The sequence below is a fragment of the Oncorhynchus gorbuscha genome, unplaced genomic scaffold (assembly GCF_021184085.1).
Source record: "Oncorhynchus gorbuscha isolate QuinsamMale2020 ecotype Even-year unplaced genomic scaffold, OgorEven_v1.0 Un_scaffold_2645, whole genome shotgun sequence".
NCBI classification, from domain to species: domain Eukaryota; kingdom Metazoa; phylum Chordata; class Actinopteri; order Salmoniformes; family Salmonidae; genus Oncorhynchus; species Oncorhynchus gorbuscha.
The window spans coordinates 1,509-14,308 of NW_025747099.1; the positions used below are offsets into that span (position 1 = coordinate 1,509).

Here is a 12,800-nt window from a genome sequence, read left to right on the forward strand (position 1 = left end):
GGTCTCTGGGTTAGGGTCTCTGGGTTAGGGTCTCTGGGTTAGGGTCTCTACCATTCAGAGTCTGGGTTAGGGTCTCTACCATTCAGAGTCTGGGTTAGGGTCTCTGGGTTAGGGTCTCTGGGTTAGAGGTCTCTTACCATTCAGTCTGGGTTAGAGGTCATGCCTCTTACCATTCAGTCTGGGCCATCTTACCATTCAGTCTGGGTTAGGTCATGCCTCTTACCATTCAGTCTGGGTTAGACGTCATGCCTCTTACCATTCAGTCTGGGTTAGGACGTCATGCCTCTTACCATTCAGTCTGGGTTAGGGTCATGCCTCTTACCATTCAGTCTGGGTTAGACGTCATGCCTCTTACCATTCAGTCTGGGTTAGGGCCTCTTACCATTCAGTCTGGGTTAGACGTCATGCCTCTTACCATTCAGTCTGGGTTAGGGTCATGCCTCTTACCATTCAGTCTGGGTTAGACGTCATGCCTCTTACCATTCAGTCTGGGTTAGACGCCTCTACCATTCAGAGTCTGGGATGAGCCTCTTACCATTCAGAGTCTGGGTTAGACGCCATGCCATTCAGAGTCTGGGTTAGACGTCATGCCTCTTACCATTCAGTCTGGGTTAGACGTCATGCCTCTTACCATTCAGTCTGGGTTAGACGTCATGCCTCTTACCATTCAGTCTGGGTTAGACGTCATGCCTCTTACCATTCAGTCTGGGTTAGACGTCATGCCTCTTACCATTCAGTCTGGGTTAGACGTCATGCCTCTTACCATTCAGTCTGGGTTGACGTCATGCCTCTTACCATTCAGTCTGGGTTAGACGGCCTCTTACCATTCAGTCTGGGTTAGACGTCATGCCTCTTACCATTCAGTCTGGGTTAGACGTCATGCCTCTTACCATTCAGAGTCTGGGTTAGACGTCATGCCTCTTACCATTCAGAGTCTGGGTTAGACGTCATGCCTCTTACCATTCAGTCTGGGTTAGACGTCATGCCTCTTACCATTCAGTCTGGGTTAGACGTCATGCCTCTTACCATTCAGTCTGGGTTAGACGTCATGCCTCTTACCATTCAGAGTCTGGGTTAGACGTCATGCCTCTTACCATTCAGTCTGGGTTAGACGTCATGCCTCTTACCATTCAGAGTCTGGGTTAGCGTCATGCCTCTTACCATTCAGAGTCTGGGTTAGACGTCATGCCTCTTACCATTCAGTCTGGGTTAGGCGTCATGCCTCTTACCATTCAGTCTGGGTTAGACGTCATGCCTCTTACCATTCAGTCTGGGTTAGCGTCATGCCTCTTACCATTCAGTCTGGGTTAGACGTCATGCCTCTTACCATTCAGAGTCTGGGTTAGACGTCATGCCTCTTACCATTCAGTCTGGGTTAGCGTCATGCCTCTTACCATTCAGTCTGGGTTAGACGTCATGCCTCTTACCATTCAGAGTCTGGGTTAGACGTCATGCCTCTTACCATTCAGAGTCTGGGTTAGGCGTCATGCCTCTTACCATTCAGTCTGGGTTAGACGTCATGCCTCTTACCATTCAGTCTGGGTTAGAGGCGTCATGCCTCTTACCATTCAGTCTGGGTTAGGGTCTCTGGGTCATGCCTCTTACCATTCAGTCTGGGTTAGACGTCATGCCTCTTACCATTCAGTCTGGGTTAGACGTCATGCCTCTTACCATTCAGTCTGGGTTAGACGTCATGCCTCTTACCATTCAGTCTGGGTTAGACGTCATGCCTCTTACCATTCAGTCTGGGTTAGACGTCATGCCTCTTACCATTCAGTCTGGGCCTCTTACCATTCAGTCTGGGTTAGACGTCATGCCTCTTACCATTCAGTCTGGGTTAGACGTCATGCCTCTTACCATTCAGTCTGGGTTAGACGTCATGCCTCTTACCATTCAGTCTGGGTTAGACGTCATGCCTCTTACCATTCAGAGTCTGGGTTAGACGTCATGCCTCTTACCATTCAGTCTGGGTTAGACGTCATGCCTCTTACCATTCAGAGTCTGGGTTAGACGTCATGCCTCTTACCATTCAGTCTGGGTTAGACGTCATGCCTCTTACCATTCAGAGTCTGGGTTAGACGTCATGCCTCTTACCATTCAGAGTCTGGGTTAGACGTCATGCCTCTTACCATTCAGAGTCTGGGTTAGACGTCATGCCTCTTACCATTCAGTCTGGGTTAGACGTCATGCCTCTTACCATTCAGTCTGGGTTAGACGTCATGTCATGCCTCTTACCATTCAGTCTGGGTTAGACGTCATGCCTCTTACCATTCAGTCTGGGTTAGACGTCATGCCTCTTACCATTCAGTCTGGGTTAGACGTCATGCCTCTTACCATTCAGAGTCTGGGTTAGACGTCATGCCTCTTACCATTCAGTCTGGGTTAGACGTCATGCCTCTTACCATTCAGTCTGGGTTAGCGTCATGCCTCTTACCATTCAGAGTCTGGGTTAGACGTCATGCCTCTTACCATTCAGTCTGGGTTAGACGTCATGCCTCTTACCATTCAGAGTCTGGGTTGGGTTAGACGTCATGCCTCTTACCATTCAGTCTGGGTTAGACGTCATGCCTCTTACCATTCAGAGTCTGCCTCCACTGAGCTGATCCAGTCATCATGCATCATACACTCCTCTGGTTGGGGAGCGGTGAACCTCTCCACATACTCGATCTCCACCACATCTTCCTGTAACACACACACAAAACATGCTTCAAGTCACATTGGCATACTAGGCAGGCTACGCGTAAACCCTACTGTCCAGGGGTCCTACTACCGTCCAGGGGTCCTACTACCGTCCAGAGGGGGCTACTACCGTCCAGAGGGGGCTACTACCGTCCAGAGGGGGCTACTACCGTCCAGAGGGGGCTACTACCGTCCAGAGGGGGCTACTACCGTCCAGAGGGGGCTACTACCGTCCAGAGGTCCTACTACCGTCCAGAGGGGGCTACTACCGTCCAGAGGTCCTACTACCGTCCGGAGGGGGCTACTACCGTCCGGAGGGGGCTACTACCGTCCAGAGATCCTACTACCGTCCAGAGGTCCTACTACCGTCCAGAGGTCCTACTACCGTCCAGAGGTCATACAACCGTCCAGAGGTCATACTACCGTCCAGAGGTCATACTACCGTCAGAGGTCATACTACCGTCCAGAGGGGGCTATTACCGTCCAGAGGTCCTACTACCGTCCAGAGGTCCTACTACCGTCCAGAGGGGGCTATTACCGTCCAGAGGTCCTACTACCGTCCAGAGGTCCTACTACCGTCCAGAGGTCCTACTACCGTCCAGAGGTCCTACTACCGTCCAGGGGTCCTACTACCGTCCAGAGGGTGCTACGAGTAAACCCTACCCCCCCCAGAGGTCCTACTACCCCCCCAGAGGTCCTACTACCCCCCACAGAGGTCCTACTACCCCCACAGAGGTCCTACTACCCCCCAGAGGCAGGTCCTACTACCCCCCCAGAGGCAGGTCCTACTACCCCCCCAGAGGCAGGTCCTCATCCAAGTGTGGGATGCATCCCACTTCGCTCCCGCAGGTAGTATAACTTTTTCATTACATTTCATTATATTTCATTATAGCACAACGGTTTGATTTGTCTAATCTTAGCAATTTCTTCTCAGCTAGCTACATAGCCGTCTTTGTATCAAAGATAATTGCGTAATTATCGTATTTCGCCGTCCTAACGTAGTCTTCACTAGCCAGCTAGCTAACGTCCACTGATTAGCTGCACTGGAAAAACTATTACACTCAACTGAACGACTTGATCAGCGTAGTGTTAGCTAGCTACATAGCTGTCTTTGCTGTCTTCGTATCTTCGTATCCAAGATAATTGTGTTGTTTAGGTTTAGAGTGTGTAGTCTTAGAGTGATTATCTTAATTTACCGAGGTTAGCTAGCCAGCTATTTGTCGTCCTTAACGTAGGAGACTCTGCTAGCTAGCCAACGCTAGCCAACGCCTACTGAATAGAACTCAACAACCCGGTCGCATTCACAGATAGTATCACATTTTCATTTCATTTCATTACAGTACAACGGTTTGATTTGTTTGATCGTAGCTAGCTACATAGCTAGCTACATAGCCGTCTTTGTATCAAAGATAATTGTGTAGTCTAGAGCGATTTTCTAGGTTAGCTAGCCAGCTATTGTCGTTCTTTTAACGCAACGTAACGTAAACAACACTACTAGCTAGCCAGCTAGCCCCGAATAGCAGCACTGTAGAAACTATTACACTCAACGGAACGACTTGATTAGTGTAGTGTCAACAACGCACCCACTGCCAGCTAGCCTACTTCAGCAGTACTGTATCATTTTTAATAATTTTAGTCAATAAGATTCTTGCTACGTAGCTTAACTTTCTGAACATTCGAGACGTGTAGTCCACTTGTCATTCAATCTCCTTTGCATTAGCGTAGCCTCTTCTGTAGCCTGTCAACTATGTGTCTGTTTATCCCTGTTCTCTCCTCTCTGCACAGACCATACAAACGCTCCACACCGCGTGGCCGCGGCCACCTAATCTGGTGGTCCCAGCGCGCACGACCCACGTGGAGTTCCAGGTCTCCGGTAGCCTCTGGAACTGCCGATCTGCGGTCAACAAGGCAGAGTTCATCTCAGCCTATGCCTCCCTCCAGTCCCTCGACTTCTTGGCACTAACGGAAACATGGATCACCACAGACAACACTGCTACTCCTACTGCTCTCCGTCCGCCCACGTGTTCTCGCACACCCCGAGAGCTTCTGGTCATCGGGGTGGTGGCACCGGGATCCTCATCTCTCCCAAGTGGTCATTCTCTCTTTCTCCCCTTACCCATCTGTCTATCGCCTCCTTTGAATTCCATGCTATCACAGTTACCAGCCCTTTCAAGCTTAACATCCTTATCATTTATCGCCCTCCAGGTTCCCTCGGAGAGTTCATCAATGAGCTTGATGCCTTGATAAGCTCCTTTCCTGAGGACGGCTCACCTCTCACAGTTCTGGGCGACTTTAACCTCCCCACGTCTACCTTTGACTCATTCCTCTCTGCCTCCTTCTTTCCACTCCTCTCCTCTTTTGACCTCACCCTCTCACCTTCCCCCTACTCACAAGGCAGGCAATACGCTCGACCTCATCTTTACTAGATGCTGTTCTTCCACTAACCTCATTGCAACTCCCCTCCAAGTCTCCGACCACTACAGTGTATCCTTTTCCCTCTCGCTCTCATCCAACACCTCCCACACTGCCCCTACTCGGATGGTATCGCGCCGTCCCAACCTTCGCTCTCTCTCCCCCGCTACTCTCTCCTCTTCCATCCTATCATCTCTTCCCCCGCTCAAACCTTCTCCAACCTATCTCCTGATTCTGCCTCCTGAACCCTCCTCTCCACCCTCTCTGCATCCTTTGACTCTCTATGTCCCCTATCCTCCAGGCCGGCTCGGTCCTCCCCTCCCGCTCCGTGGCTCGATGACTCATTGCGAGCTCACAGAACAGGGCTCCGGGCAGCCGAGCGGAAATGGAGGAAAACTCGCCTCCCTGCGGACCTGGCATCCTTTCACTCCCTCCTCTCTACATTTTCCTCCTCTGTCTCTGCTGCTAAAGCCACTTTCTACCACGCTAAATTCCAAGCATCTGCCTCTAACCCTAGGAAGCTCTTTGCCACCTTCTCCTCCCTCCTGAATCCTCCCCCCCCCTCCTCCCTCTCTGCAGACGACTTCGTCAACCATTTTGAAAAGAAGGTCGACGACATCCGATCCTCGTTTGCTAAGTCAAACGACACCGCTGGTTCTGCTCACACTGCCCTACCCTGTGCTCTGACCTCTTTCTCCCCTCTCTCTCCAGATGAAATCTCACGTCTTGTGACGGCCGGCCGCCCAACAACCTGCCCGCTTGACCCTATCCCCTACCCTCTTCTCCAGACCATTTCCGGAGACCTTCTCCCTTACCTCACCTTGCTCATCAACTCATCCCTGACCGCTGGCTACGTCCCTTCAGTCTTCAAGAGAGCGAGAGTTGCACCCCTTCTGAAAAAACCTACACTCGATCCCTCCGATGTCAACAATTACAGACCAGTATCCCTTCTTTCTTTTCTCTCCAAAACTCTTGAACGTGCCGTCCTTGGCCAGCTCTCCCGCTATCTCTCTCTGAATGACCTTCTTGATCCAAATCAGTCAGGTTTCAAGACTAGTCATTCAACTGAGACTGCTCTCCTCTGTATCACGGAGGCGCTCCGCACTGCTAAAGCTAACTCTCTCTCCTCTGCTCTCATCCTTCTAGATCTATCGGCTGCCTTCGATACTGTGAACCATCAGATCCTCCTCTCCACCCTCTCCGAGTTGGGCATCTCCGGTGCGGCCCACGCTTGGATTGCGTCCTACCTGACAGGTCGCTCCTACCAGGTGGCGTGGCGAGAATATGTCTCCTCACCACGCGCTCTCACCACTGGTGTCCCCCAGGGCTCTGTTCTAGGCCCTCTCCTATTCTCGCTATACACCAAGTCACTTGGCTCTGTCATATCCTCACATGGTCTCTCCTATCATTGCTATGCAGACGACACACAACTAATCTTCTCCTTTCCCCCTTCTGATGACCAGGTGGCGAATCGCATCTCTGCATGTCTGGCAGACATATCAGTGTGGATGACGGATCACCACCTCAAGCTGAACCTCGGCAAGACGGAGCTGCTCTTCCTCCCGGGGAAGGACTGCCCGTTCCATGATCTCGCCATCACGGTTGACAACTCCATTGTGTCCTCCTCCCAGAGCGCTAAGAACCTTGGTGTGATCCTGGACAACACCCTGTCGTTCTCAACCAACATCAAGGCGGTGGCCCGTTCCTGTAGGTTCATGCTCTACAACATCCTCAGAGTACGACCCTGCCTCACACAGGAAGCGGCGCAGGTCCTAATCCAGGCACTTGTCATCTCCCGTCTGGATTACTGCAACTCGCTGTTGGCTGGGCTCCCTGCCTGTACCATTAAACCCCTTCAACTCATCCAGAACGCCGCAGCCCGTCTGGTGTTCAACCTTCCCAAGTTCTCTCATGTCACCCCGCTCCTCCGTTCTCTCCACTGGCTTCCAGTTGAAGCTCGCATCCGCTACAAGACCATGGTGCTTGCCTACGGAGCTGTGAGGGGAACGGCACCTCAGTACCTCCAGGCTCTGATCAGGCCCTACACCCAAACAAGGGCACTGCGTTCATCCACCTCTGGCCTGCTCGCCTCCCTACCACTGAGGAAGTACAGCTCCCGCTCAGCCCAGTCAAAACTGTTCGCTGCTCTAGCCCCCCAATGGTGGAACAAACTCCCTCACGACGCCAGGACAGCGGAGTCAATCACCACCTTCCGGAGACACCTGAAACCCCACCTCTTTAAGGAATACCTAGGATAGGATAAGTATTCCCTCTCACCCCCCTTAAGATTTAGATGCACTATTGTAAAGTGACTGTTCCACTGGATGTCATAAGGTGAATGCACCAATTTGTAAGTCGCTCTGGATAAGAGCGTCTGCTAAATGACTTAAATGTAATGTAAATGTACCCCCCCCAGAGGCAGGTCCTACTACCCCCTGTCCAGAGGTCCTACCCCCCCAGAGGTCCTACTACCCCCCCCAGAGGTCCTACTACCGTCCAGGGGTCCTACTACCCCCGTCCAGGGGTCCTACTACCTCCCCCAGAGGTCCTACTACCTCCCCCAGAGGTCCTACTACCTCCCCCAGAGGTCCTACTCACCGTTGAGATGCCTTCAGCCTCCATGTGATTTGACAACGATGTCCGCAGGAACTGACCTCGCACCAGGAAGTCAAACTCAATCTGGCTGTGAGACCCTACAACAACAAAGCACACACAAAGATGAGACACCCAATATGATGCTAATACATTCATCAGTTATCTAGGTCAAACCAAGACAGCACCAGTCCTGAAATAATTTAATTGGAGAATAATAGTTACAAGGATAAACAATGTGTGTAATGTGACAAAAGGCCATATAAGACATGGAGTGGACCTCTGCAGTAGGTGGACATGGAATATTGGTCTCCTGAGTGTGGACACACGTCTTCCTATAGACCTGGGGGGCTCAGATGACTGCTGTTATGGTCTGTTTGTGGTATCAAGGTGGGTAGAGAGGAAGCTAGGAAAGCTGCAGTCAGTCCAGGTAGCATGAAGTGGATTCATTATGATTGATGTCAGTGGAGGCTGCTGAGGGGAAGACGGCTCATAATAATGTCCGGAACGGAGCAAATGGAATCGCATCACATGGAAACCATGTGTTTGATACCATTACACTCCAGCCATTATCACGAGTCCATCCTCCCCAATTAAGGTGCCACCAACCTCCTCTGATATATGTTCACCCCATCTCCCAGAGGGATCAGCTTTGTTCAACTGGGGGAAGGAGAAGTTTTAGTCTGCGGAAAAGAGCTCCTCTCAAGGGGTTATAACAGTGCCTCTAAGTGTTGAGGTTAAGCAACTTTAGCAAGGTTCCTGCTGTGTTGAAGCCTGATGAATAACCAGAAATCAAGGTGGCTGGAGGGAGGAGAGTCTGGCCCTGATGCTGTGCTATGTACTGGCTGGAGGGAGGAGAGTCTGGCCCTGATGCTGTGCTATGTACTGGCTGGAGGGAGGAGAGTCTGGCCCTGATGCTGTGCTATGTACTGGCTGGAGGGAGGTGAGTCTGGCCCTGATGCTGTGCTATGTACTGGCTGGAGGGAGGAGAGTCTGGCCCTGATGCTGTGCTATGTACTGGCTGGAGGGAGGAGAGTCTGGCCCTGATGCTGTGCTATGTACTGGCTGGAGGGAGGAGAGTCTGGCCCTGATGCTGTGCTATGTACTGGCTGGAGGGAGGAGAGTCTGGCCCTGATGCTGTGCTATGTACTGGCTGGAGGGAGGAGAGTCTGGCCCTGATGCTGTGCTATGTAATGGCTGGAGGGAGGAGAGTCTGGCTCTGATGCTGTGCTATATACTGGCTGGAGGGAGGAGAGTCTGGCCCTGATGCTGTGCTATATAGTGGCTGAAGGGAATAGAGTCTGGCCCTGATGCTGTGCTATATAGTGGCTGAAGGGAATAGAGTCTGGCCCTGATGCTGTGCTATATAGTGGCTGAAGGGAAAAGAGTCTGGTCCTGATGCTGTGCTATATAGTGGCTGAAGGGAATATAGTCTGGCCCTGATGCTGTGCTATATAGTGGCTGAAGGGAATATAGTCTGGCCCTGATGCTGTGCTATATAGTGGCTGAAGGGAATAGAGTCTGGCTCTGATGCTGTGCTATATAGTGGCTGAAGGGAATAGAGTCTGGTCCTGATGCTGTGCTATATAGTGGCTGAAGGGAATAGAGTCTGGCCCTGATGCTGTGCTATATAGTGGCTGAAGGGAATAGAGTCTGGCCCTGATGCTGTGCCATGAGGTTCTCCCTGATAGGTGTTGACAGTTATCCGGTTAGTGCCAGAAGTTTGTAGTGACCGTGGAGGTAGTCATCAAGGTCTTCAGAATGCCCGGTTGAAACAGACACAGGTAGCTACAGTTGGTGGCTGTAAAGCAACATTATATCAGATGCCAACCGCCATTAAACCCCAACGAATGGAAAAGCACCGATCTATTCTCACCATTCTTTGCTTCGAGCAGCTTGTTGATGACGTTGCTGAGTTCCTGTACCTCTGAGGCAGCAGGGATGGAGAATGGGACGTCATCGACTGAATATCTGAGGGACAACGTCGATAGGTTATGCTACAGCAATAATTTAACATGACTAAGTCACTGCTTACAGACAAATAGATAGTTGGCTAACTAACTTCAAACTTGTAGTATTCAGCTAGGCTAGCAAACATAGCAACTCATAGGATTTCTATTTACAATCTTCCCTGGTCAGGTTAACTCACACTAACTTCAATAAATCAACATTATCAAAGCAACTCGTCTACTCGTCTGCAATATGATTACTGACCAACAGCATGGCTAACACTCCCATAGAGATCTCCTCTTCAACTCGTCTGCTAAGGACACAATATGATTATTAGCTGTTACTTCAACTAAGGACACAATATGATTACTGTTACCAACAGCATGGCCAACACTCCCATAGAGATCTCCTCTTCAACTCGTCTGCTAAGGACACAATATGATTACTGTTACCAACAGCAGAGATCTCCTCTTCAACTCGTCTGCTAAGGACACAATATGATTACTGTTACCAACAGCATGGCTAAACTCCCATAGAGATCTCCTCTTCAACTCGTCTGCTAAGGACACAATATGATTACTGTTCAGCATCTTCCCAATCTCCTCTTCAACTCGTCTGCTAAGGACACAATATGATTACTGTTACCAACAGCATGGCCAACACTCCCATAGAGATCTCCTCTTCAACTCGTCTGCTAAGGACACAATATGATTACTGTTACCAACAGCATGGCCAACACTCCCATAGAGATCTCCTCTTCAACTCGTTAGATCTCCTCTTCAACTCGTCTGCTAAGGACACAATATGATTACTGTTACCAACAGCATGGCTAACACTCCCATAGAGATCTCCTCTTCAACTCGTCTGCTAAGGACACAATATGATTACTGTTACCAACAGCAGCAAATGAGCTAATATGATTACTGTTAGCATGGCTAACACTCCCATAGAGATCTCCTTCATGCTAGCAAATTGGCTAACTAGAGCTTACTGGCCAAACGAGCAAGCTAAGTAGCTAGTGGCCATCCTTACAATTCAACAATAAATACTTACTTTTTGTTATCCGTAAAGAACCTGGTTTGTAACTGAGACATATCTCTTCTGTTGTTGAATAGTAACCCTATTAAACGGCTTCACAGACTGTTATTCGCTGATGAACACAGCAAGCAGGACGTCATGCCACGTGGGTCAGAACCAGCGCGCCTGCGTGAGATGTGGAAGACATGTTAGTGGATCACGGAAAAGGCAAAAAGTCGATCACTTTTCCCTACTCCTCTAGTATTGTCTGGAGCCAACAACAACAACAACAACACACAAAAATAGGCTTTTTACATAAAATCGTTTTTGTTGTTGTCCTGAAAGCAGCCACCGAGCACCACATTACCTTAGCATATTTAGGAAAATGTTCTGGCTATAGACAGAATATTATAGACGCTACGATAGCCAGCAATGCATGTTAAAAGGCCTTTTCACACTGCATTATTCTTAACCACAGGCTATCTAAGAATGGCTCTCGGCTAGTTTATAACATTTTAAAAAATCTTTAGATCAAATTGTATTTAATTTGTTATCAGGAATCAAATCTGATGTGTATGAAATAGTTTGGTGCAATGTGCATAAAAGGAGAGTAATTGCCCATAATTCTGCACCTTTCGGTAGTTGATCATCATGATTTAGTGACTGCAAAGAACATTTATGGATCTACTGGGATTTTCCAAAGAGACTTTCTGTTTTGTCTGCTCTTGCACTCCAAAGATACGTACAGATGGGTTCATATTTTTCGTACAGTTGTGTTATTTTGATTAATGTTTTTGTAATTTTGACGGTACAATATATTTTTTATTAATGTTTTTGTGTTTAAAAAACATTTTCGAAATGCATTTACTGTTTTGCAAAAGTTGTGTGTCTTGTGGACTCTGTTTTGAAAATCGACAACATTGTTCCAAAGAAATGCTTGTATGTGATTGAGAGAAACTAATACATACAGACAGTTGCATGTGAGACAGTCCATGTTACCAGTACATGACTTTAGCATAACTGATGAGGGCACCCGCAGACGTTTGCTGAGAGAACGTGACCTGACGCTGGCCTTGGCAGTGGAGACATGCCGTGCAGCAGAGCTTACTGATATACGGATAAGGTGCATAGAGCTAGAAAGGCAACATACGGACAATGTCAGGCAGCCAGTAAAGACATTCCCCTTTGCCACAGCTAATGCTAATACTACAGCCAACTCTGCAGTAGACAACCCCAATACATGCCGATATTGTGGCATTTCTCATGGACGAGGAAAAGAACACTGCCCAGCCTATGGAAAAATATGCAAATCCTGTGGTACAGCTAATCACTTCGCAAGGGTCTGCATGAAAAGCAAGAGAAAGGAGGGTAAAGTGCACTCCATGGAAACAAACACAGATGAAGGGAACGACAGCACAGAGGATGAATATGCTAGCGAGTGCATAGGGGCAGTGAGGGCAAAAGGACAAAAGTGGTTTGTCACTCTGCTACTTAATAATAAACCACAGCAATGCCAGCTAGATTCAGGGGCCACATGCAACGTTATGAGCCTTAAAGACAAAAGGAGGCTCGCGCCCAGAGACAAACTCACACAGAGTAGCACCAAGCTGAAACTGTATTCAGGCCAGTTCATGACCTCTTTAGGCCTGTTTGTGACAGAGTGTGTTTTACGTGGCCAGAAATACACCCTTGAGTTTGAAATAGTTGAGGCTAGTCAACAGCCATTACTGTCAGGTTCTACATGCGAGCTCCTTGGACTTATTAACTTCACCATCCCAGCTGATCTTAACATTATAGACAAAGTCCAGGCTGGGCCCCTGAGCAAGGAGACACTCCTAAGCAAGTACCATGATGTCTTCAACGCACCGGTCGAGTCGGTTCCCGGGGAAGTCCACTTTGAGTTGGACGCAGCAATCCAGCCTGTCCAGTGTGCACCCCGCAATGTACCAGTGGCCATGAAAGCAGCTACGAAGGCTCAGCTTGACAAATACGAAGCAGATGGCCACATCATATCCGTCACCGAGCCTACGGACTGGATAAGTAATATGGTTATCGTCAAGAAACCAGACAAGCTACGGATATGCATTGATCCTAAACACCTCAACCGGGCTCTGCGACGTTCACATTACATTATGCCCACGTTGGAGGAT

General features: G+C 49.2%; 1 protein-coding gene across 1 annotated transcript; it reads right to left on the bottom strand.

Annotated features, from left to right (window-relative positions):
- Nucleotides 1–2,539: 2,539 nt before the first annotated feature.
- On the bottom strand, nt 2,540–10,842 carry LOC124026211 (ribosome biogenesis protein wdr12-like). Its single transcript, XM_046339322.1, has 4 exons — nt 10,687–10,842; nt 9,560–9,654; nt 7,690–7,784; nt 2,540–2,682 (listed from the first exon to the last, which is right to left on the bottom strand). The coding sequence occupies exons 1-4, from the start codon at nt 10,725–10,727 to the stop codon at nt 2,572–2,574; spliced, it is 342 nt and encodes a 113-aa protein (XP_046195278.1). The 5' UTR covers nt 10,728–10,842; the 3' UTR covers nt 2,540–2,571.
- Between the last annotated feature and the right edge of the window lie 1,958 nt (nt 10,843–12,800).

Coding starts and splice junctions, on each gene's coding strand:
- LOC124026211 (XM_046339322.1), bottom strand. CDS start 10,727: ATGTCTCAGTTACAAACCAGGTTCTTTACGGATAACAAAAA. Junction 9,655..10,686: donor TTCTTTACGGATAACAAAAA/GTAAGTATTTAT, acceptor GTTGTCCCTCAG/ATATTCAGTCGATGACGTCC. Junction 7,785..9,559: donor GCTGCTCGAAGCAAAGAATG/GTGAGAATAGAT, acceptor TTGTTGTTGTAG/GGTCTCACAGCCAGATTGAG.